At 38.5% G+C, this 26,811-nt stretch overlaps 1 protein-coding gene across 4 annotated transcripts in view; it reads right to left on the minus strand.

The window, feature by feature from the left end:
* EPHA7 (EPH receptor A7) overlaps window positions 1–26,811 on the minus strand; it is a 171,937-nt gene that overhangs the window by 81,017 nt on the left and 64,109 nt on the right. For 2 of the 4 annotated variants that reach the window (XM_045010812.1, XM_045010815.1), the window contains 3 exons: window positions 25,300–25,455; window positions 24,081–24,416; window positions 13,351–13,392 (listed from right to left, as the gene is read on the minus strand). In XM_045010812.1, the coding sequence (XP_044866747.1) occupies window positions 13,351–13,392; window positions 24,081–24,416; window positions 25,300–25,455 (534 nt within the window). The remainder of the gene's footprint in view (window positions 1–13,350; window positions 13,393–24,080; window positions 24,417–25,299; window positions 25,456–26,811) is intronic. The other 2 variants (XM_045010814.1, XM_045010813.1) reach the window with 1 other exon arrangement.

Genomic DNA, 26,811 nt, shown 5'->3' on the forward strand with positions numbered 1-26,811 from the left:
AGACAGCAGACACCGAGAGAATCTTCATGCTACGCACATGTTCAAAATCTTTCACAGCCCAACCTGTCAGTGTGCCCTTCTCAGACTTTATTCTAAGTCTGCCTGCTTCATACACAGCGCTTTGGAAAACAGGTAATATGTTGGGGACAAAGAAAAATGAGAGTGCATGTGCAAAAATTTGTTCACTCCAGATGAAATGTAACGTTAAAAAGATCAGTTTGCCACTAACCACAGTTGCTAAGAGAGATGGAAATTAAAGAGGGGGGGGAATTAAGAGCACTGAGAAAGCTATGACTAATTTTAGTTTTTCCTTGTTATGTTCAGTTAAGTGAACTGGTTTGGTTTTAATGGTTCACTAAGCAATGATTACAATCTATAGTAAATGTGTTTAAATGTTAGCTAACTGAACATTAGTACATTTTAATTCTCTGTAACAACCATGTAATTCTCTCCATCAGTGGGAATGAGAGACACTAGGGTAGTGTACAATGCAAGTAAGTTAAAAAATAAAATATTGTATTTAAAAGACTATTCTGTTGAAGGTCCTGGCCAACAGTATATAGCAGAAAAATGAAGTTCTTTCTTTATCCACAGCACAACGTATCAGCATAAGATTCTCCATGTTTTGCCTTCACCTAGAGGGATTATGGTCAGGGATGAGAAGGTTCACCATGCCGTGAGCCTTTAATCCTTGCCTTCTGTTTTGGGCCTTCCACAAGTACCAGTTATGATGATGCTTAGACACTGGAAAATGAACCGAGACCTTCATTTGATTTCACATAATTGTTTGCTGCTAAACAACTTTCAGATGGTAACAATTTTTTATCACTACCTCACTAGACTGGATTTGAACTGGTAACCTAGAGGTGAAAGATTCTGTACTCCAATACCAACCCTGTGTTATTCTCTCACTATTTTTGTTTGTTTGTTTTGTTTTAAGGCTTCAAAGTGGTGTGATGTGGGTTAAACAATCGGAAAACCAATTTTATCCCCTCACCGCCCAAATTTAGATCCAGTTAAATTTTTTCAGCCTTTAGATACTGAAGCTAAATTTTCTATATGTAAGCTGTATATTTTCAATAAGATTTCTGTGTATGGGAAACTCTTGATAAAATGAAAAAATATTTTTTTCAAATAAAATAAGACTGTTCCGATTGGACGAGAGATAATCAACTGATTTATATTAAAGAAAGTCTTGAAACCAACATTTAGAATATTTATTCTAAAGGTTTAATGGGGGGGAGAGAGGGAACAAAAAGCATTACAAGTTCTATTGCATCTGTGTTAAACTCCCTTTATGTTTTAAGGGGATTACGCTAAGTTATTAAAACAGCCTGCTACAACTAATTTTAAAACTGCCACTCAGAACTGATCATTCACTTCAGAAATGTTCATACTTCCCAAATGCAGTGCTAAAACACAGTCCAAAACCTTGAGCCTTCTGGCCTTAAGCTCTATGACCCCCTGGAAACCTTGAACTCTGGGGAAGTTTGGAACTGGATATGAGCTAAGGGACTTGGATCACTCTCTAGTTAAAATGGGAGCAACTAGAATTGGATTCATTTTAATTAAAACTCAGATCAATTAATTTTCTTTTTCAAGGTGGAAAAATAAACAATTTTAGAAGCACTACGAAGGTTTTCATAAGATGGATACAGAATTTCCCCCATTAAAGTAGACACCTAACAAGAAGGTTTTAATTGTGCTCTTTTATTTATTCATTTTTACCCTTAAAGACTGTATTTTCTCCACAGCTTCCCACATTCTGTAGCTTTCTAGCACCTGAGTCCTTAGTTACTATTTCTAGGTAGCAGTGAATAAGATATAAGAATAATCATCTCTACAAGAAATGTACATTAATCTGCTGGTTCAGGGCCCAATGTTTCTTAAAACTCTATTTTTCACCCCACAGAGCAGTGAAACTCAATTCCTAATCTTATAGTGGTAGGAGGAATATTAATATGACCTCTGAATGCACCAATTCTATGCTATGAACTCAATAAATTATTCAAGGACTAAAAATTATTATTTTTTATACCTAGTTTCACTGTCTGCTGACTACTACTTCAAAGAGTGCATGGCTCTTGAGATTCTGCTATTTTAATCATTTGTGCTTCAGTCAGTATTTGCCACAGAGTTTAACTTCTGTAAACTCTAAAAGGCTTGATAGCATCAAACACAGCAATTGAGCTACAACAGTCCACAGCAAAGGAAAAACCTTACCGGATAAATTGTAAAGAAAATTTGGAGCACCCAAAATAGTGTTTCGTGGCCTGTTTGGTTTAACAACAGGCCCAATGCCCATTCAAGCACACATAATTCAGAAGGTCTGCCTGCCTGCAATAAAGGCCGAAATTGGATACTTGGCGAGATTAATTACCTAGATAGGGCATGATAATGCAAGTCAAATGGGAATGTAATTAAAGTGCACCTTCCATGAAAATTATTCATTGCTGATGGATCAGGTGACAGATAAATCAAAAGGCATTTTAAAAAAAGAGCTCCAGGTTAACTGGAGGCAGGCCTTTCCTCTTTAGAGGCTACGGTAACTGCAGACATTGAATTCAATTCACGCTGTCTTGCTCTCATCATAGTACTATAAGACAAAAGAATAGATTGTAATGTAACCTCAGAGAAAGAGAAACCAATAGAGAAGTTATCAGGATTGTGCCTGCAAACAAAAGGTCAACTAGAGTGGAACCAGTTGGCTGGCAGCTTTCAGATTAGTATATCTCTCTACTTTTGCGCCATAATAGGAGTCTGCAACCGTAAAAGAAGGCAAGTGATGAATTAATAAGTTGACTAGTCCCTTGGGTACAGTCTTTACAGATGAAAGACATGATGTCATAATCAAACAGGGTTCTAAATTAGGTAAATCAAGTGGCACAAGTAGTATCTCACATTACTGCTATTTAATAAAGTCTTCTGAAATTTGTCATTAACTCTTTAACATCAATATACGTATTTACAGTCCAGAAACAACAACAGTAAAAGAAAGAATGTTTTACAATAATGTGCAAGTGATATTTCCCAATGGGATATTTATTCTAAAGAAGATCACTGCCTTTTACTTTTTACAGCCATAGGGGTCCACTGTGGACTCCTGGCATGCCAGAAGCTCCTCTTGAGACATACTGAGGAAGGCGGACACATTGAAGTAAATGGATTTTTGAATGCAGAAGGAATATAAGATTTGGCCCCCATTTGGCCAGATTCTGCAAATCCATATATATTCAAAGTCCTTGACTCAAACAGGACTACTGAGATGAATAAAGGTTTCCAAGATCTGTCTCTTTTTTACACATTTAGAAAGAAAAATAGTAGGCTGATTTTAGATTTAATATCTGATGGTCAAAGAGTACTGGAACATGCAGCCCAGTTGTTAACAGCAATTCCCCAGAATTTAAAAAATATATATTTTCCTATTGATTGGTGTTGCACATTTACTTTATTTTATGTTGTCTGTAAGATTAACATAATCCCACAATTAAATGCTGTCTCCACAATGAGATTACTCAGGTGAGTAAAGTGAATAGGATTGTGGCCCATTCTATGTGACTTTTATAATAAAATAAATAATAACCACCTCCACCACCATCTTATGGGGCTTGATCCAAAGCCCATGGAAAGCAACAGAAAGATTCCCATTGCCTTTAATGAGTTTTATAGAAAGACAATTATCCTGAAACAGCAAGTTATTACATTACTTCTACAAAAAAGTATATTCAAGATTTTCACAGATTTCCAGAAAATAGTATTGTATATTTAACAAACAGGTATCTTCTGTTCTGTTTTTGTTTTTTTTTAATTCATACGTTATCATTTATTTCCCCTTCTCATACAAAATTGAGAGATAAAAAAAAGAATGCAATTTTTGGCAATAGATGAGTATTTTGTTCATGCTACTTGGTGCAACAGAAAGTTCAAATTCAACTGAAATTTAGTTTACTTGATCCCAAGTTCGGTTTTTTAACTATAACACACTATCTGAGCTTGTCAATAAGTTCTGAAATTGCAGGAGGAGAGAATGCAATACAAAGAAGTCCAATCATTTGGGTGCTTTTTTAAAATTTAAATTTGAAATCATTTTTGGTTCAATAAAGCAATGTACCAAAATATATAGGTCATGGGGTTACCGATTAGGTATTCAATACTGTATGTAGTTCTATTTTCTTAATGGTTATTGATTACATTAAAAAACACAGTCACTCTAAACACTTGACTCATTCTAATGAGAGATTATTTTTTACCTCTCCCGACATGTTTTCACTTATAACTAGATCCCAACCAAGCTCTGAAGCAAAAACGTTTCTGTATGTCAGACTACCAAGCACTCATCTAGAGAACTGTCTGATATTTAGCCACCAGGACACTGCAATTAAGATTCATTCGTCCATTTCATCCGTGGCTCTGAGAAAATAATGAAACATCAGTGAAACAAGATAGCAGTTCACAGAAGGTGATTTAGCACCTTTCCAATTGGAATACCTGTATCTCCTTTGTGTTTTCCTTTCTGTGTTGTAGATTAACTAACATAAATAAATCTACATAAAGTCCATCAGTTTCCTAGTCTGTTTAAATGACACTATTTCTGACATTAGAGTTATCAAGGAAAAACTGAACCAAGAAGAAGGGCCTGATACAGTTCCCATTGAAGGCAACGGGCATTTTGCCAATGTCTTCAGTGGGAGCAGGATTTGGCCTACAAGAGTCATGCAGCAAACATACTAATGTGAAATGCTTCTTTTAACCATTAAATGGAAAAACTTAATTGTCAAGCTGTGCTGCAGTGGCTCAAGAGCATGAGTACAAACCTCAGAGTAGACTGTTAAGATCCAGGGTGCACACCCCAAACTGGCTGTGAGTTCTATACTCAATTTCACCAACCATTTATCAAGTGTTAACTCCACAGGCATTATGCCAGCCTTAACATGGAGTCACAGACAGTCCCCTTGGGAATTCTGGCTTGCCACCCAGGTGAGCCCACCTTTGTGATACATGGCCCCTTACCTGAATACTAAAAAATAATAATAGGAGATATACCAATCTCCTAGAACTGGAAGGGACCTTGTCATCAAGTCCAGCCCCCTGCCTTCACTAGCAGGACTAAATACTGATTTTTGCCCCAGATCCCCAAGTGGCTCCCTCAAGGACTGAACTCACACCCCTGGGTTTAGCAGGTCAATGCTCAAACCACTGAGCTCTCTCTCCCCCCAAATTCTGTTGTGATTCTTGGTGTTACTCCCAATCCCAAAGGACCAGTCACTTAACCCAGGTCAGCTGCACCTTATAACTCACACCAAAGACAAAGCTTGTATCCAAACCTATAATAACCTATCTAAAGATTTATTACATAGGAAAAGGAAATAAGACAGTTATTTACATGGTAAAAGCATGCACACATATATGCCCACAAGTTCCAATTAAGTTTCAAAAAGTAACAGAAGATTCTGTAATAAGTAAGCTTTATATGTATTTTTGGGCTAACGAAGGCTAAGCACCACGGACCTTTTGCTTATGTCTAGTCATCCTTGCCTGCTCCCCATCCCCCGAGTCCCAGCTGCATGAAGATACAGTTCCTCCTTGTTAAGGTTTTTCATTTCCTTCTCCCCTTCTGCTTTGAGCTGCACACTCGGCAGATGGGAGGGATTCCCTTGCAAGACTCATCCTCATGTGGGGAGAGCAGGACAGAGTAAAACTAAGTCTTTTTTCCTCTTTAATGTTCTACTCTAGCCTGTCTGGTGTCAACAGGCCTTCCTTTTCAAGCAGGACATAACACCTTCTGGAAACCAGCATTTCACTCAAATGAATGTCTCTCTCCTGTCTGGTGATCTATACAGTAACAGAGACTTACAATGTATATTCCGAGGGAATTCTGCACCACTGCACATGCACAGAATTTATGTCTCCCACAGATTTCTTTGCTTCCCTGCAGAAAAATGACTTTCTGAGGGGAAGCAGAGGGAAGTCACAAGACCAGGAATTTGACAAATAAAATTTGCAGAATTTTGCAGAATTTTAAAATATTGTGCATAGAAATTTTAATTTTTTGGTGCAGAATGCCCTCAGGGGTAAATGCTAAAATATTACCTTACAATACGAGATACAGATGTTGTAAGTCAGACTAATGCATGAAGCAACTCACAAGCATTCAATGAAGTCTAAACACTAAACAGATTCTTATAACTCTAATACTTATCTGAATAATACTAACACACAGGTGAGCCAGACTGGCTCAAGCTATGTATATGTCAGCGGAGACACGGCATCTTATCATGAGCTGGCACCTGGTCTGCCAATGTCACACTAATATTTAATAGGACTTTATTTGTTTCTGGAGGAGGGATAAGAAGGCATCCCAGTCTTGCTCATGTTACTCTTCATAAGACATCAGATACAGAAGAGTTGCTGAAAGTATTCAGCTGTCAGTTAAGATATGGTATGTGGACTATCAAGAGTTAAAAGAATGCACACAAACCAGATGTCTCATATTGAAAAATAAATGTTAATGTTCTAAGATGTCCCTCTGTCCAAGCTGTTTGCTTTCTTTGAGGGAGCTTCTCCCTGTGGACACAACAAGCAGGGGGGAAAAATAACTGATCTGCAAAAAGAAGTTAGAAAATATATTCCTAGGCTTAAAATAATTTGAAAAATCATAATTTTCACTATTGATGAAATGATTATCTAGTTAAGACAAAACAGCCAGATAGGACTTGACCATTAATAGTTGAAAATCAAGTTCCTTTGCTGTCTCCTGACTTATTGCTGAGTGACTTGACATATTCCTAACTTGAAAATTTGCAAAGTACCTTAGGACAGCTCAACAGGAAGCCAACCTTATAATACAGAATTTTACTAAGGGACTAAGCCTATAGGATAATCAGGCATACAAAATCACCACCTTCTATATAGACTTCAAAATGTCCTAAAATTTCAACTTCACTTGGTGCTTGTCCACATTGCCCCTCGGTTCATACTACAGTGATGTCAACAGCATTGTGCACCAAAGTGCTGCACTATAACTCCACCATGTAAATGCTGCGTGTGCCAATGAAAGGTTCCTAGAATGCATTAGCACAGTCCTCTTCAAACAAGACTACATTAAAGCAAACTAGGAACTCTGCATTACAATGCAGCATTTTGGTGCACCTTTCTATTCACGTCTATAGTCCTAACTGCAGGGTAGTGTAGACACAGCCTTAGGATTATACAAAACAATTATATATTATATTAAAATTAAGTTTGATTGTTTGCATCAGGATGGTAAATGTATGCTACAATCTGTAGTTGTGATGGCTGCCTCTCCATATTAAAGAAAGCTGGACTCCGAGCACCTCTGTTTATCACTATTGTTAGAATTTTGTTTTGTTGTTAATTCACATAGTGGAATTTGCTCTGCTCTTTTAGACACTGATCCTGCTACTGCTTGTGTTTAAAACTGAGACCCCAGGGTCCAATCCTGCAAGCTCTGAGTCTCATAATCTTTTTCCATTCAAGTAACCACATTGACTTCATTAAGGATTAGTCTGCCTCATGTGAGTAAGGGTTTGCAAGTTCAAGCTCTTAATTATCATGGCAGCTTCACAAGAGGCAGAAATTGTTTCAGTGGCACCTAACACGGCTATAGTCTTTCTTAGCTGAAAGGCAGAATGCAGACTTTCTCCAACTAAGGATGCAAAATTCCAACTGCACACAAATGAGGTGCTTCTTTTTAAAAAGCTAAGAGCAGCCCACTTACAACTTTAAAATATCTAATGCACATGGTCAATATCTTTGCTCATGCATGTCTATGCTGATATTATTAGACCAATCAGCTGCCTTCAATACCGTTTATCACAAAGTGGTGTTGTCTCATCTGCAGACCTCAGAGGGAGATGATGGGGCTGCCTTCCAGAGGTTTCATTCTTTTCTCTTGGAGAGATCTCAGTGGGCAGTTGTGGACAAAAACTCAGAGTGCCGCAGAGTGTCATTCTGTCATCCCTCATTCAAAGCATAGATGGGGTCACTAGGAGTGTTTGAAGGAGTCACGGGGTGCAGTCTTATCAGTATGCCGAGGACACCCAAATGTATGTCTCTATCTCATCCTATCTGGACAGAGAGGTTCAGGGCCTCAGGCAGTATCTAGCTGAGGCTGGGGAGTATATGAGAGGCTGGTCGAAGCTCAACCACACAAGATCAAAGTGATAATGGTGGGTTGAGGAAGCAAACAATTGCTGGCAGAGGTAATATCAGACCCTTTAATTCAGGGAATATGTCAGACATTGGTTTCCACAGTTCCCAGCCAAGTGATGATTCTAGACCCCCAGCTGCTGTTAGATAAGCACATTACAGCAGGAGCCAGATCAGCTTTGTACCATCTGTTCCTTGGCTGGAGGTTGGGACATTTTATTTTAGATTGGGAACTTGCCAGCATTATCCATTCTTTTCTCCCTCAAAATTAGACTATTACAATGTACTCTAGTGACCAAAGTTAGAGCAGAATGTAGCAGCTCTCCTACTGAGCAGGGCCTCTCTCTGGGAGTACTTGACACTCATGCTCTGGGATCCCTGCCTACTGGTGCTCTCAGGTGTTGGTTTTGACTTATAAAGCTCTAAGTCAGCTGAGACCTGCTTTCCTGAGAGATCACCTGAGAGGTGCTCAAAATGGATCACCCCCATTTAAAGCAGAGGAGGCCATAAAAAAAAATTTGGTGAGGGCCCCAGACCTTCAGAACTTGCTCCCCATCTTGGTTCAAGGTAGCCTGAACTTGATAACTTCTGGGCAAGAGGGGAGAAAGCTGAGCCTATGTTCCTGGAGAAGGGGGAAGGGGAGAGGGAGGGTTCTGTTGCTCTGATTGAATGGCTAGCTACAATTATCTGTATATATTTATTTAATTCTACTGGCTGGCTGGCTGTGAATATGTATTGCAGATGAATAATCATTAGTATAGGTCTGATTAATCGTTAGGGCACCTAGAATTTTATCTATGGCATTTTTTTATTGTTGCTTAAATCTAAAGAAAAAATGAATAAAACAAGTATTTTATACTGTTATTCTCATTTTAAACATTCAAATATCATATATATTCATATCACACTAAGTATTTAAATACTCAATTTAATTATCCTTATTTTAAAGACATCCCTACATATGCATATACTGAATAAAATGTCTCTTTGTCAGTTAGTAGTAAATATCTTAAACACAATGTACTAATATGATTAAATAAATAGCCTTTAAGGCCATTTTAAAACACTGATTATGTGTCATTAATTTTCTTGTTTAGTTTTTTTTAGTACTTTCTCAAAAATTAATGAAACATTAGAAAAGGCCCCAAAGATATTAAGTATATGACCTACAATTAATTAATTAATATGTTATGGTTGTGACAGGAATTGAAATAAAGGGCCACAAACCAACTTGGAATGCACACATAGAAAGGCAGAATGTAGCCCTAAAGCTCTTTACTTGATTTATCCCACTGGCCTCTATGGATATGTCTACATGGCAATTAAAACACCTGCAGCTCGCCCATGTCGGATGACACAGGTTTGAGGGGCTCAGACTGCAGAGCTGTAAAACTGCAGTCTATATATTCGGGCTTGGGCTGAAGGCTGAGCTCCAGGACCCCACCGGTGGGATGGGGGGAAAAAGCGAGATAGCTTGGACACCAGCCCAAGCCTGAACATCTACACCCCAGTTTTACAGCACCACAGCCCAAGCCCTGAGAATATTTAATTGCCGTGTAGACGTACCCTGTACGATACAAAAGAGTAAACTGCTCCCTCTTCCTTGCTAATCAGATAGCAACTAAAGAAACTTAGTTACATCAGTGAATGTCCGGAGCAATTCCACTGAAGGCTTCTGGAGAAAGAAGTACATTGGCTCTGAAATGCTATCACTCGGTTCTTTATTTCATATATACGATTCTGTCCAAATATTATCACACAAGTGGGTACACAGAACTTGCTGGGACAACAGTGTGCAACAAAACTCTTAATGTATGTGTAAGGGTTTGGAGGATATGCCCCTAAGGCAGAGAAATGGAAAACAGAAAATTACAGCTATAGGGCTATATCCTGGGAGGTCTGCCACAGACTTCAATGGAACTGAAAAAATTGTCCTACAGAGACCAGGAAATATAGTCTGAACCCAGGAGAAAGCGAGAACAGGAAATACTTTAAAACATTGGTTGTGTGTGTGTATCAGAGAGAAGAAGAGAGATGGGATGAAGAAGGGGGGCATCCCCAAACTGTGGTTCTATATGGATTTTTCATAATGTTTTGTATTAATAAACTATTAGGATTTGCATGTAATTAGCTCATAGCCATGCCTTTAAAAATCTGTTAATACTGAAGTGACTTGAGATAAGTGGCCAACGTTGTCTGTGGTATGCTTTGCCAAGAATACTCAACAGTTTAAGGACAAACAGGCAGTGGATTATAGAGGGAGCTTTAAGTTACAAATTTCATTTAAGGCTGCTTTGTTTTGTGGGTTGATATCTCAGTTTTAACAGCTTACCATAAAGGGGCATAAAATGTAGTTTATGGTACATTACAACTTAGTGCATTTGAATCAGTCACACAATAGCAGGATTTCCATGCTGTTATCATCAGCATGATTTAGTTGACTTGTGTTCACATGCGGGTGCAGTTATGTAACACTTAGCTCAGACAAATGTCTCTGCTCTTGCTCTTCTCTAGTCTGCTGTAGTTAATGACCAAATATTGTTAAAAATTGGGACACTAATTATCTGCTGTCGACATGCTATGGATAATTAAGAATTGCTCACACTGAAGCCATGCTAATTGTTTTTCACAGGTCTCCTTCTCCTGTCCTTGTGTCCTCAAAAAGGCAAGCAGCTACAGGTTTGTACAAACATCTCTGTCACGTACGTTGTCACAGAACATACATCATTCTTTCTGGCTCATCCCCGATTAATTTTGCTGGCTTGCAGCAATTATCTCTCCCTTTGTGACTGACCTCCTGGTAAATGGAATGCAGGATGGCTGAATAATTTTTTCCTGTGGATTTTACTACTCCATTGAACCTTGTTGGCCGCCCACAATAGAACACAGTGAACTTAAGTCATAAAGTATTTGAAACTGAAACAATGTAGAAACTGTATTTTAGCAATTGTAATTGATAGCTCTAAAAAGTCAAGTCTTGATAATGTTCTCTCATTTACCCTATTACTTGGATCAGTTATTTAAAGCTGTTAATGATCCTCTTGGATCAATGTCTTTTGCTTGTAGCTATAATTTACTGTATTGGTGGATTAGTACAGATGTTTTCATAAATGGCTCTGCATCATTTCACCAGATTGCTTGTCTGCATCAAATTTGCTTCCAGTCATCATTTATGAAGCAAAGAAGATAATCAGCATCTACTATCTTAAAATTAAATACTGAATGTAGGATAACAGTTTTATTGTTCTCAATTTGCAGCTTCCCACCGTGGTCTTCTCAGATTGCCCTAGAACTAGATCCAATGATATATTTTGACTTTACCACTGATAATTTATAATAGAAATGCAAATGTATACAAAAATAGTTCAACCAATAAAAGAATCACCATTATCACTGCACTATCCAATAAAGAATGTGTATTGAGTCTGATGGCTTGGAGAAAAGCACTGGAAGAAAACTATCCATGCTAGGTCTTGAACACTGGCTTTTTGGATCCAAAAGCAGCAGATTTATCTAATCTTAATATATCCTCATGTTTTGTTTTGTTTTCTATAATGCCCCTCACTAAGCACTCACGAAAGCAGAGGAGGAAGAAATGAAGATATAGCCTCTCTGCCTTCCAGAAACCATTCACTCTCTCTCTCAACACGGACTCATGCATTTTTACTTCTGGACCCCTTGCCAAAACCTTTTTTTTCCATGAAGTTGAACCTCTGCTGCCACTTAAGCAAGAAGAGTTTAACCTTAAGCAGCAGCAGCAGCATTATTATTGTTATTACTATTATGAATCATTTATAATATGGTAGGGCTAATCAGGACTAGACTTAATTGAACTAAGTGCTATATAAACACACTTGGATCTGCTTTTTAAGAACTAGAGGATGGGATTAAACATCCTCACTGGAGAGTTGTCTGAACATCATTTTAAGAAAGCACTCCGCCCAAAGCATTCTCAATCCATTGCCTCATTGCACATTTGCCCTACAAACCATGCCAGCTGTGACAAATTCATCACAGCGGGCATCCAGCTATTAAATAGGCACCAATGTGAGGAATCTATCCCTCCTAGAACTTGTAGACATAGTGTCCTCCCAGAACTCGACAAGATGTTCTGCATAAACTGAGCAGAAAAGGTATCAGAAGGTATCTCAGCACACAGATACTCTCTCATTTAAGCTTAATGTAAAAACTCGTTATCCCTATGTGAACTTTTCTTTACTTACAGTCTTCCATAGAGACCATTACAGTACACTGCCTCTATCATCATATTGTTCATTATGTAGAGATGTTACATTTAAAGAAATTTTAATTCACTACATAGGAGCTCAATTAGGCTTTCAGATACCAGAGCGCTTATGCATTTGCAATAGCGTTTTTCAGCAGTAGTGTTCATTTGCTTATCTAAGAGTGACTGTGAGCCTTTACTATTTAAAAAAAAAATCCAAAAAACAAAAAAACACCCTATAATAACAAGGATGTGATGTCAGCCTACAAAACTCAGGAAATTCTGGGTCAAAAACCTTTTCACATCATCTTTAATCACAATTATAATCAAGCACTGCTCTCAAAACTCTGTTTTTACTAGGCAAAAAACATGAGTGGAAGATTTTAATTCTAAATTTGCCAGTACTTCAGTCAGATCTTTGAAATCATGTTAAGTATTTTGAGTTTAGTATAATTCAAACACAGTAAACCAAAATATCTATACATTATATTATATTGATAATACTTTAAACTCTCATTGTTTTTTCCACTGGAAAATTTCAAAATGCCTTGCAACTCCTGAGAAGTGAATCCTTACAACTAAGGATAGGCTAAGTATTATTATTCCCATTTTACAGATGAGGAAACCAAGGCAAAGGAACTAAATTTATATACTCAGGCCACACAGGAAGTCTGTGGCAGAGCCCAGAATACAACCCAAATCTCTTGTCTCCCAGCTCTCTATTTTCTCCACTATTTTTCCTCAATAATTAGTTCTAAATATAACCACTGCAATGCTGTAACTAATATGATGCATAATATGGAACTTCAACATTTTCAGAATAAGTACTTCTATCCAGATCATGGTCATTGATATATAATTTATTTACATAATGATGCAGGTTTACACGTGTAAAGCATTCCAAGAAAGTGTCCTCACTTGAGCCCCTGACTTATTCTATAGCCTTAGGCACTTACCTGGACTGCTCCATCCCTGCATCCCCAGTGGCTCATTACATCCTAAAAGAGGCAGGCAGAAAAGGAGGTGGGGTCATGACTTCACTCTCAGAAACATTAGCCTATGGAGTTGCTACGTTCTTACAAAGGAGACAGCACTTCATAAAATGGTGTATTCGTGGGTGTGTTGGCCTTTGCACTACAGAGATGCAGAAAACTTCCTGGTGTTCTGTTTTGGGAGGGGCAGTTTTTCACTGACCCAAATGCAAGATTGTGCTCACTTAGCATAATCACATTGGCTGCACAATCTCTCATTTCTGGGTTTAGACTGTGCTTTGTATCTATCAGTTTCCACTACTGGGATGTGGTCACTGATTCTCTATTTGATGAGTCTGCCTTGGTTTTGCACATTTCACTGTGGTGAGATAGACTTCTACAGAACTCAGAGTTAATGTGAGATGTTGGTGAATTTACCAACCACCTGATTAAAAGGGATAATCTGATTTGCCCCATAAACAGTTAGGAGACCACACACACACAAAAATCCATCAGATCTATAAGTCTCTGAGGCTGAGCGGGGGAAAAAAAAAAGACTGACTGTGGTGCTGAAGTAGGCATGGAATAGTGCCTCTACATTGAAATGGAGGAACAGATGTAAGGCCCAACACCAGCAGTAGCTGAGTATCTGTAATTTAATAAGTATCTGCAACAATCAATAATGCACAGACTCCAAACAGCAGCACTAATATCAATTCAGGCATGTCCTCTCTTATATAACCAAATGGTCTATATATATGCAAAGTTAGACACATTTTGGTCCTGTCCAAGGAGCACAGAAAATGGACAGACACTTAAATAAGCTCATTTCCACAGCTGGCCACTTTGTGCATTATAAGAAGGCTGAAAATAACATAGCTACTTCCTAAATCAGTAGGTAGACCATACATTAACTAGATGGAACCACCCAAAATTATGCTAAAATTGGGTCTACAGCATCATCCAAGCAGATCTTAGTGGTACATTCCAGCTGCTTCCATCACACACTTGTTAATTTTTCAAACAAGCACCTCCATGCTTTCTCCTAGGCTCACATTTGGGAAGAATATCCACAAAACTAATCCATTATCCTCCTTCAAAACCCTCCTGAAAACACTCCTTTTCCCACAAGACCTACAAAAAACTTGACAACAGGCTGCTGGTGTGGAGAGACCACTGTCTATCAGGCTGACCAACATTGTCTCATTGTTTCCTTGTACTCCCCCATCTCCAGCTATTTGTCTCATCTTATATTTAGATTGTCAGCTCTTTGTGGGAGGGACCATCTTTTTCTTCTGCATTTGTACAGCACCTGACACAATGAAATCCTGGTCTCTGATTAATATAAACAGTAAATAATAATTGATGTGTGTGACACTCCATGGTAGAGGGATGATTAACGCTCTCTTTGTCCACAACAGAGCTGGCGTTATTCAGCCAAGAAGTTTGATTTCATGTTCCACTTTTGTTCCCACTTTGGAAATTTCTCAAAGAGGGATTCACTGAAGATGTGCCAAGACTTACCTCCCTAACAAAGAGTCATTGGCCTTGTCTACACTATGGGGGGAGATCGATCTAAGTTACGCAACTTCAACTACATGAATAACATAGCCGAAGTTGACATACTTAGATCTACTTACCGCGGGGTCCACGCTATGGTATGTCGACAGGGACATTCTCCCATCGACTCCCCTTGTGCTTCTCGTTCAGGTGGAGTACAGGAGTTGATGAGAGAGCGATCTGCAGTCAATTTAGTGCTAAACTGACTGTCAATGCCTCAATCCCCTCTTGTTGATCCCCCGGTAAGTGTAGACAAGCCCTCATAACATATCTTCAGATAGCCTACTTACACTCCCGTGGCCAGCCAATTCACCCATCCCATAATTTCTCCATACAGAGTCATCTTCCATCTACACTAAGAGAAGACAACGTAGTAAAAAAAAAAAGTTTGAGACATGGGAAATCTGACTACCCAACAGTTAAAGTCACGTAAGTCAAGGTTGAGGACAAAGCCATTTTTCAGCATTAAATCACTGCTTAGTATTAGCATTGCACAGTCCATCAGTAAGCCAATGTTCTTTGGCACATGCTGTTTCTGTGTATCCTATACACCATTTTATGACATTAGTTTAGTTAACAAATTTGGGGAGGGAGGAGGAATGAAGGCACAAAGTAAGTGAAAAGTAGCTTCAATGCACAAGACTGAACATTTAACAATCACACTGCCAGGCCTGATTATCTCTATTTCACATTGCTTTTTGATTGTGTAGCTGGCAACATAGAATTCAGCTGCAAATGTATAAGCCAATTTCCTATTTCCCATAAATTGGTTAGAGTAACCCAATATTATTATTAATTTAATAATATAAATTTCATATATGCTGTGCCACAGATACTTGCTGTATTCTTTTAAATGACTGTGGCACCCTGCTCTTGAAAACTTTCAGGTGTACTGCTGGTCAAAATATGGGAAACATTTCTGAACAAAAAAATTGCAAAAAAAGGCCAATATTTCATCAAAATATCAATTTTGACAAAAAATACTCAGGTTTAGAAAACTTTAAACAGCTGTAGTTAGCAATAAGTAAGATGTGATATAAAGTGAGAGCTTTCTATTCTATTCTATTCCTATATCTTACCCAACGTTACAGTATCTAGCCAGTGCATTAAGGCTCAGACCTGCCTTTCACTGAAGCGAATGACAGAATTTCCTTCAATGGTGCAGGACCAGACCCTAAGTGACATGACTAGCATCTGCCCTGTGTGTTTCTTTCCTACCTCTTAGTTAGGAATATCTACCTAAATAGTAAAACAAATTTAAATCCCATGTTCTGTGGCAAGTTTTCAAGAACATAATCTTTGCTCTTTCAGGTTTTTTTTATTATTAACCTATCAAAACAGCCTGGAAATCACATATTTTGATGGTTGTAGTTTACTGTGACTGAAATCTCAGTGGATTGATTACTATGCTTCAGATGGTTTAAAACTCTTAATATAATATTTAGGGCTGATTCTATAATAATGCCCTAGCTAGCATTTTAAAGTATCTCTTTAATCTTGTGGATCTTCCACTAAAATGCTACATTGACTGACATAATCAGTCAATGGACAAACTCCTTCCTCAGATCTGGTGGTCTCTGTTTCAGACAGAGGAATTCTTATTGTCTTTCTCCATAAGCTTCATTCAGGCATAAAACCAGCTACAACCTCCTGTCAAATACCTGTAATATTAATCTGACAAAATTATTTAGATGAATATGTATTTATTTCAGTGGAAATAACCTGATCTATTTCTTAAAATATTAATAATGTACAGAAAAGGCATAATAGCAATTGTGAGAAAAAATAACTTCAATGGGGCAATAATTTTTTTTACAGTATTACTTGTACTCAACTGAAGCCACAGACTGTACAGAGTTCATAAAGAACTATCCTGCCCATCTTTTGGCTTAGATGGGTGTATGCAAGGTTGAAGAAAATGCAAAGTAAACAAAAGACATTAAGATACACCTTGGACATTATTTTAATAAATAGAAGTAGCAGTGGTTTTCTAACTCTCACTACGAAAACCAAACACAATGGTAGCCTAAAATATAACTATCAGTACGTGTACCCTTCTGATCTCTACAGCTTCAACAGAACTGATTTATGAATGTTACCCTGTACACAATCTGGGGCTTTATTTAAAAAAGTTTGTATTTTTAGTGATAATGGACCCGATCCTGCAAACATGTATGTACATTCTGAACTTTAAGCATGTGAGGCATTTGGGAACGGAGCTGCACACTAATGTGTGTGTGAATTGGTTCTGTTCCAAAGCTTAATATCTCGGAAAGGAGGAATGGAAAGGAGTGGAGAAAGGACATGCTGGGTTTTGTCAGTTTTCTCCTTAAAATAGTTAGTAGATCGGGTTGATAATCCAGTTAAAATCGAAGAAACCCACAAATTTGTGTTTGTTTTTAAATTTTTGAAACAAGTAAAAAAAATTGATTATTGAAAATTTTCCACCAGTTCTGCAGCTGGAAATTTTTTTGAAAAAATTTTTTAGCTGTTCTTTAGTTGAAATTTTTTTGACAAAAGATTTTGTCAAAAAATTTAAAACTTGGAAAAATGTGAGCACCTCTAGTAGTTAGCAAAATCTGGGCTTACAGTGCTGCAAAGGATAAAGGCTTGAGGAAGATGTTGAAAAACATTAGATGTGGTGGGGATTGAAACCTCTGAACACAATGAGAGAGGAGAAATAGTGTTAAAAAAGGAGAAAAAATAAATGTATAGGGAAGAAAGTCTGAATAGTTCCTGGATTTCCTCCAGAAGTGTTCAGAGGCACATAAGCAGAGCTGAGGAAGAGGGTGTGAAGTGCGGGCTAGGGCTGGAGTTTGTGGTGAGAGAGAGGGACAAAGGAATCAACAGTGGAAGATAGAACAGAGCTGACCAAGCAATCCACAGTGCAGAGGGAGGGAAGGAGTGGATAAAAGGTGGCAGAGACCTTAGGGATGTTGATGGATTAAAGCAGGGGTAGGCAACCTATGGCACACGTGTCGAAGGCGGCACACAAGCTGATTTTCAGTGGCACTCACACTGCCCGGGCCCTGGCCACCGGTCTGGGGGGCTCTGCAATTTAATTTAATTTTAAATGAAGCTTCTTAAACATTTTAAAAACCTCGTTTACTTTACATACACCAATAGTTTTGTTATATATTATAGACTTATAGAAAGAGACCTTCTAAAAACATTAAAATGTAATACTGGCACGTTAATCCTTAAATAAGAGTGAATAAATGAAGACTCAGCACACCACTTCTGAAAGGTTGCCGACCCCTGGATGAAAGCATGGAAGGCTAAGTGGTTGGTGACTAGTGCACAAAAGTGAGAGAGATCAGAGTGTGATCAGAGAAGAGGAACTTGGAACAGATGTAGAAAGGGAGTAGCACGGCATGAACAAAAAGTCCAGGGAGTGGTCATTTTAATTGTGGGAGAACTAATCTAGGCTTAAAAGATACATGAAGAAGTAAGGTCCAACAAGTTGGAAGCTGAAGTGTCAGACAGGACATCCGGGTGAGAGCTGAAGTCACAGAAGGTGTAGATGGGAAATTGAGAGATGAATGTAAGTGTTAAGAACTGAATACATGAAGCCATTTGCAGTACATAACCAAGCAAACACTGTCCGGGAGAAAGGCAGAAATGGAGTTACAGAGCAGTAGGCAACAGACTGGAGTGGGAGATCAAGAAACCAATAGCTCTTCTAGTGCACCTTTCCTTGCTCGCTGCCTCTGCTATGAGACAGCTCATTGTTGAAGGAGGAGAGTCAGATTTCAGTGAGAATGAGGAGGAGGACAAAAAAAAGGATGTGGATAGTGGTGAGATAGTTACACCTGGAGCAGGCATTCCAAAGTGAGCAGAAGAAAGATTGAAGGGGATGGGATAGGATGGATGGTGGAAAGGGAGGGGAAAAGGTGTGGGCAACAATCCTGGGAAGTGTCAGGAGAAGCAAGGAGAGAAGAGGATGGGGAGCTGGGGTAGGCGGTGAAGGAGAATGCAGAGGCTTAGATACCCATAATGAAAGAGACTGCAGAAGTACCTAAGAATGCTAGAAAGAAGTTCATGTCACACAACCTTACTAGAGGGATATTTTAGACCCAGTTTAATTGTTTTATCCATTTGTTCATTTCTTATCTTATATCAAATAGCCAACTCTCATGATTGTATTGTGAGTCATGATATTTTCTTTTCTTAAAGCCCCAGCTCTTAGAATCCTATAACAACAGCAAAATCTCAGCTTTCATTTAAAAGGGGCAGGGAAGTTCTAGCCCTAATGATTACAGAGAAAAGCTTGAAAACATCAGTCCTGAAAGCACAAAAATTAAAAGGCAAATAAAAAGAGCCTGAGTTTGTTATTTTTAAAAATCTCATGAGTTTCAAGTTAATCTTTTTTAGGGGAGGGGGCTTAACTCATGGATTTTTAAATGTTTTGGGCTGCCAATGTGAAATGGGTTTGGAACAAAACTACTGGGTGACTTTCACTTGTCGAGACAGAGCAAGCACTCGGCAGGTAATTCCTGACAAGGAGCCTGTGCAAGGAAGGGGGAAGGCCGCTAAAATTTCTAACATCTTATTTATTGCCTCTGCTTGTCACTGAAAATACAGAGTGATCCATCAGTGTTTATTGGATAAGAAAGAATGCAGAATAAGGTAGTTTTAAAAACACTGGTAATAATACACATTGGTAAAAAATGTGATGACTGCTTAAATATCTAACTCCCTGAAACAACAACTCCAATTATATGGGATAGAAATATCAGTGATGTAAATATTGGGGCCTAAGTGCCAAAGTAGTCTAAGTTGCATGCCTGATAAGTACCAAGTTAGCACAAAAGGAATCTAACTCCTTGTAGTCTCATGGGTGGTAGGTGGAGAGAGTAGGAAATCTGGAAGGGAGAGGGAAGGGGGTTGTGATCAGTCAGAAAGAAGATATTCCAGGGGTGCGAAAAGGTGAATTTCTCACAAACACAAGACCAACTGTGGTCCAGGAAGTCATAAAAGGATTAAGAGGATGGTGTAAGACAAAGAAGTTCATCAACCCTACAGTAACTTACATTAGAACAAATGCATTCCCAAGTGCACTCACAAAGCTCTCAGTGGCATCACGCTGTTGCATGCAAGTCTGCTCTTGGATCCAAACAGCATTTCAACAATGAAAACAGGGCTTCAGTGGGATTGTCTGCAAGAATCAGGTGATTACATTTTGGTCCAGTATTCTCTATCAGTATCAATTCTAGTTAACTAACATACATTTACATACAAAAAAAATATATTGATGTATTTTGCAAAGAAATTGAGGGCTATAAGCAAATTACCAATACATAGTTCATATATTTGATCTATTATAAAAGCGTTTGATTTTGTAACATTTTCAAACTTATATGCTGTATATTACTAACAGGCCATTCATTTAGGACCTAAAGTGGTTCTCCATAAGGGTTCCTTTGTGGGCTGACCCTAAAAGCTACAATGGTTGCTCTTTCTCTCAATTTCTTTGGTCTCCTTGTGTTTCGTGCTGAATCAAGTTGAAATGTGCCTGTATGCAAACAGATGACATGAGGTCCAGGCACCATTTAAGCCCCATTTTGAGGATTTAATGGAGTCTTAAATGGTGCACAAGCCTTGTGTGGCCCCTACCAAAAACATAGGTGAATTTCACCCTCCATGAACAACTTTCTTACAGGTCCCCACAAGGTGGGTAGTGCACCACTCCTTTGCCTCCCTCGCCAATGCACTCATCCACTGTGTCTGGGGCTTATACAGGAGTAGGTCCCACTCCTACAAGACTGGCGGCCACTGGGGTCTGCATAGATCAGCTTGCAGGATCAGAGTTTATTTTGCACATTTCATACCAGTAAACCTCAATTTAGATTCATATTCTTTGGAAATTGCTAGCTCACACCTGCGGGCTCACACACTTTTTGTATCTCCACTTCTGACTTTGTTCTTTTGTGTTTTTGTAAAGTAGGCTGCATGGCTCTGGATACAGCCTATAACACCACACAGTTTCTAAACACAAGATCCAACAGCTGTGCATCACACATACGTATTGTGAGCATTGTGGTGCTGGAATGCAGTTTATCCACTTACCTACCTCCTCCTCCAATATTTATTTCACAAAAACAAATAATTTGATCTTAAACATCTAGACCCTTATGTTAGCCAACTTGGCATCCCCTTCCCTGACATGATCTCTTTGTTCCATTAGGGTCCTGTTATACGTGGGAGAATAAAAGCAAATTAATGAACAGAAAGTATTCTGTAACCTCATTTCTTTATAAATGAGTTCATGTCATCATTACACAATTATTTGAATTTTGGGAAGACAGCCCCAGGGATCCATTCATTGAAACAAAACACAAAAAGGGCAAATCTTACTGCAAGATTCCATGCATGTGGTATGCCCAGTTATTACATATAACCACCTAACGTGACAACACAATAGAAAGTGCAAAGGGTTTAGTCAGACACACATTTACACAAACAAAACCCAATACAGGCATACAAAAAGAATCATTTTTGCAAGTAGTATAGAAGAGTCCCAGTAACAAATGAGAGCTGCATGAATTCAAGTTTACTTGGCTATAAATAAATCTAACATTTTTCTTCTCTCCATGGTAAAAATAAAATAGGAGCACAGATGCATTACACTCTCCTTTGTGTAACCAGTCTCTCCATTTTCAATTATAGTCATCAATCTGTTCCATATAAAATACCCTCCCCCCTCACTTAACCAAAGAAATCAGCATCATGCAGCAAAACCTTTTGCTACAAAATAATGTAAATGAGAACATTCCTTTTTTGTGAATATAATTGTTCTTGAAAAATGTAAAAAGGACGCTAGTCTTTTCTTTAAAAGGATTTCTGTAGTTGAGATAGAAAAAATACTTTACATTTATTTAGCACTTTTCATCAGAAGATCTCAAAGTGCTTTTTAAAAGATGGGCATGTATTGTTTCCATTTTACAGATGGGGCAACTGCAGCGCAGAGTTGGAAGACAAACTTTCAAAACCAGACCCATGGTGTGTCACTATTTGATTGCCAAATCAGAGATATCCAGCTCCTGATATTCAGAAGCGATGAGCATCCGAAACCTCAACTGAAATCAGGCTTTGTGCCATAATTTCAAAATCAGTGGACACTTGAAAATGTTGGCCTAAGTGACCTGCTTGAGATCACACAACAAGCCATAGAGAGCATGCTAAAAACAGAATCCAGGTCTCTCGACTCCTGTGCCCTTACAAAATTTACTTAGAGACATGGTGGATTTTCCACCACTTACACGCTTTAAAATTAAGACCGGATGTCTTTCTGGATGAGCTACAGCATTTATTGTAGAAGTTATGGGCTCGATGCAGGAATCACTTGGAGTAATTTTATAGCCTGTGTTACGCAGGATATCAGACTAGATCATCATAATGGTCCCCTCTGGCCTTAAAATCTATAAATCCATGACTATGAAAATACTAGAAAATGTAGTAGGAACAATCCTATATTGGCAGACAGATAGAACAGATGACCTAATAGGTCTTTTCCCACCTCCTTAGCTATGAATTCAGCCACTGGACCACACTTCCTCATACATATTTGGTGTGCTACTGGATCACCAAGGTACATATAATGGAAGTCCGTTTCGCCAGCTAAATACCAGAGAACTCTAATTCTCTTCTCCATAGGATAGTTCAGAATAGATGTACTGCTGTCCTGAACACCGTCCATCTGGTTGCTTGAAATGAGACAGCCATTTAACTAAATTGGTGGCAACTTCAAAAACAATAAGCAAGTGATTTAAAGGCAGCAAAGTAGGGTGCCAAAATGGGGTAACTTCTGGACAGTTATTAGTCTACATTCATAATCCCAACAGAAAGGCCAAAGGCTGAATGAATATGGAAACAGAGATTTCCTATAGGCAAGAAATGAGGTATATTGGCAGATCAGTGTGAAGATACTTGAACTACCCTGACAAAGCCTAAATTTGAGGACTGTGATCCACAGAACCTAGAAATGTCACAGACAATCTCAGCATTAGATTAATGTATAGCCCCTTTTCATTGAAAAGATTGTAATCATTTTTTTCATTTTCAAGGCTGTTTTTCTTAATTATCTCCACAGATCCACCCCACAGCCCTTCAATTCACTATGGAGACCAAAGTGGGTAGACTATGATTAAATGAACTGGTATAGTGAATGCTTCCATAGAAAAGAATACATATATGCATTAAAAAAATCAGATTATGATGATCAATAAAAAGTGATAAAAAACATATAAATTATGAGAAATACTTTAAAACATTACTTAACATTATTTCTTAAACCAGTCTATACACATTCATTTCCTATTTGCCACTTAGAATTCCTTCAGAAACCCAGCAAATGTAATTACTGCATGGGTTAAGACTTCTGCTTAAACCTCAAATGGTTAGTTTCCTAGCAGGGTTACTACCCTGTCCCAGGATCATGCCACAAAGCAAAATACAGTAGAGTCATAAGACCATTTTTTATCAACAAGCAATTTACCATTCCACTATCCTGATATGAGATTTCCTAGATTTTTTTTATTCCACAAGGAGAAAATTGATACATTTCCCCCGCCTGGGCAATATGCTAGTTTGATTTTATTTTCCCTGACATTTCACCTGTCAGATTACGATAAATATAAGAGACAAAGAATAATTGTCACATTCTCACTGAATTTCATCATCAAATATCTGGACAAATTAAATAAATTGGAAGTGTAATCCTGAGGGAAGACATGAATGCTGAAAACAGTGTCAGATACCCAAGTCATCTTCCAGGTACCCAGGATTCTAATACAAGTTTAAAATACTCAGAAAGGGAGCCTATGCAGAAGAACCTTCACACTGTATTTTTTCTTCAGCTCCTTGTAGCACCAATACCATAGTAAGTAGAAGAGAGAATTTTTGTACAGACCCAAGAGAACCTATATAAAAGGATGAAGATAAATACATTCTGCAAAATGCTATTTGCCAAAAGCAATTATCATGCCAAGAAAAGGTAGCAGGTTATCATGATATAGTATAAACATATGCTAATTAGGTGGCAAAATGAAAAGATTCATGAGATAGAACCCATCAAACATAAACCTGAAAAAGTGCACCCGCACTTTGCAGGTTCACAGTCTCTCTTGCTCTCACAGTGAGTCATGAAAACTTACCTGCTTGACCAGTGGTAATACTGACAGCTGCAAAGAGCCTCTGGGAACGGCTCAAGTCAGATACTCCATTTACAGCTTCCACTTCAAAAGTGTAATTAGCATGAGCCAGCAGGTCCAGGACAGTGACGTAGTTATCTACTAATCCAGTTTGCTGGGGCATATATCCAATGTTACTCCCACAGGGAACACATTCACCCTGCTCCCAGCTGCACCTTTTGCACAAAATTCGATAGGTCACATCATTTCTTCCCCCATTGTCGGCAGGAGGACTCCATTCCAAACTCACGGTAGTCTGGTTGATATTGAAGATGAGATTCTGTGGTGCAGATGGAGGTCCTTTGTAACACACAAAAAGGACAATGTAAACATATGAAATCAGTGAGGGACATTTACTTAGTGTTTTAATTACTGAGGCTCAAACTTGACAAAGCATTTTTCTTCACATAAACATTTTATTACATTTACTACAAACTACATAAAAGCCTCCTTGACCTCACTTGGCAAGAAGCTTTATTTATTTTCCATTAAGGAATCAGGATAACAATTGTCTGTGTATTTACTGCAACTGACTTTAGCCATTTTTCTTCTGTGCAATTAAAAGGATCAGTTAACACACCTCAGAAGTTTACTCTTACAACATTTTTAGTATGGGGATTTTCCCCCCTTTTAAGCAAACAGCACAGAATGCATTTAGACATTCCTTAATCAGCTCTGATTGATTTACAGCAGTATTTGGGTACAGCTTTGGATTTTGGAGACTTTCATTACTTGAACCACCAATCTGTGTAGGTTAGTCTATTTGCAGATGGAATGTTAAGCTAGATCCCATTACATTTCAATCAAAGTCCAAATCCACACAGGTTACTTTTCATTTTGCATTCAATTCATTTTTGTGTAGTATCATATTAGGCATGCAGTCTGTGACAATTTTAAGACTTTAGGAAAACCATGCTTGCATTCTTTCTATCATGTCTAGTTATGTATTTACCCAGTAACTTCTTTCCCAAGGTTACATCGGGCAAACATTAAATTATATTTATGTTGATTCTATATTCAGTGTACATTTTCCCATTGCAGTTCAATTTCATTTATCAGTTTCATTTATTACTTTGCAAACATACTGAAGGCCAATAGTAAGTAATGGTGAGAACAAACTACAAATGGCTGCACCCTGTTGGTTAAGCAACGTCCTTCACTATTAAATTCATGACTGACTTACTTGTGCATGCAACATATGGTGGATCAGAAGGCGCTCTATAATAGCTATCATCACAATCACATCGGGAAGATCCTTCCTTGTCAGAGAAACTGTGAGTAGGACAACGAGAGCACTGTAGATCTTGAGAAGATGATTTGTAGAATCCTCGGCCACATGCTAAGGGAGAAGAAGAAAATCTCAGATATACACTTGCATGTGCATCTGCCCTGCTTCCTTCTCCATCTCAGTTATATGGAGAGTGTACACTTCCACAGCACTGATATTGTTGACATCAAATTACTTCAGCAAAAGCAAGGCATTGTGCTCAGCTACTTCATGACAAATATATATTATTCTTCATCTTGTCCATTAACTTGATTTAGTGGCATAAGCTGCAATGCAAACATACACTACAATTGGACCAGCAGCTGGTGGCCAAGTATTTTGACTGTGAAGAGTAAAGAAATATGACAGCTAGGACCCAATTCTCCACTCAGACACATCAAAATCAATTAAGACTGGACCAGAACCTCAGCTGGTATAATCAGCATAGCTCCAATTTAAATCAGCTAACCATCTGGCCTCAGAAGTGCGTATCTACAGGCATGATGAACCACTGAGTAAATTAACTCAGCAAAAGTTCAAATACATTGAAAGTCTTAATAGAATAGAATGAAAATCATGGCTTCAATCAGTACCAGTACTTGTGTTATAGGTACACTGTGGGCCATTTGGTGGCATTTAGCTACACCCCTCAAGGGGAGGCACAATCCCTTCCAGAGTTCCCTAGTACACAGAGAAAGTGTGCATGCTACCCCATTCTTCTGGATCATAGAATCATAGAATATCAGGGTTGTAACGGACCTCAGGAGGTCATCTAGTCCAGCCCCCTGCTCAAAGCAGGACCAATCCCCAACTAAATCATCCCAGCTAGGGCTTTGTCAAGCCTGACCTTAAAAACCTCTAAGAATGGAGATTCCACCACCTCCCTAGGTAACCCATTCCAGTGCTTCACCACCTTCCTAGTGAAAAAGTTTTTCCTAATATCCAACCTAAACCTCCCCCACTGCAACTTGAGACCATTTCTCCTTGTTCTGTCATCTGGTACCACTGAGAACAGTCTAGATCCATCCTCTTTGGACCTCTCTTTCAGGTAGTTGAAAGCAGCTATCAAATCCCCCCTCATTCTGGATTAAGCAGTCTGCTTTCACCAGGGTGCTCAACCAGCACCTAAGGCCAGTAAGAAATGGAGCCTGGTCCTTCTGGCTGTCCTGGACAATTGTGCCAGGGGTATAAGGAGTGGGGAATGGCTCACTGGATTCCCCACTCCCACCCCTGTGCACCCATTAAAGGGCTATGGACAAACTAGCTCATTGTGAAGTTACAATATTCGTTTGCTTGCTTGCTTATTGTACTAGCTATTAAACTGATTTTAAACATATTTTCAATCACCTGCATTTATCTTCTATTAAACAAATCACACTGCGTTTTCTTGCTTATAGAGCAAAAACATTTAAAAACCTACCTGAATGT

Source organism: Mauremys mutica, chromosome 3 (assembly GCF_020497125.1).
Source record: "Mauremys mutica isolate MM-2020 ecotype Southern chromosome 3, ASM2049712v1, whole genome shotgun sequence".
Classification (NCBI taxonomy): domain Eukaryota; kingdom Metazoa; phylum Chordata; order Testudines; family Geoemydidae; genus Mauremys; species Mauremys mutica.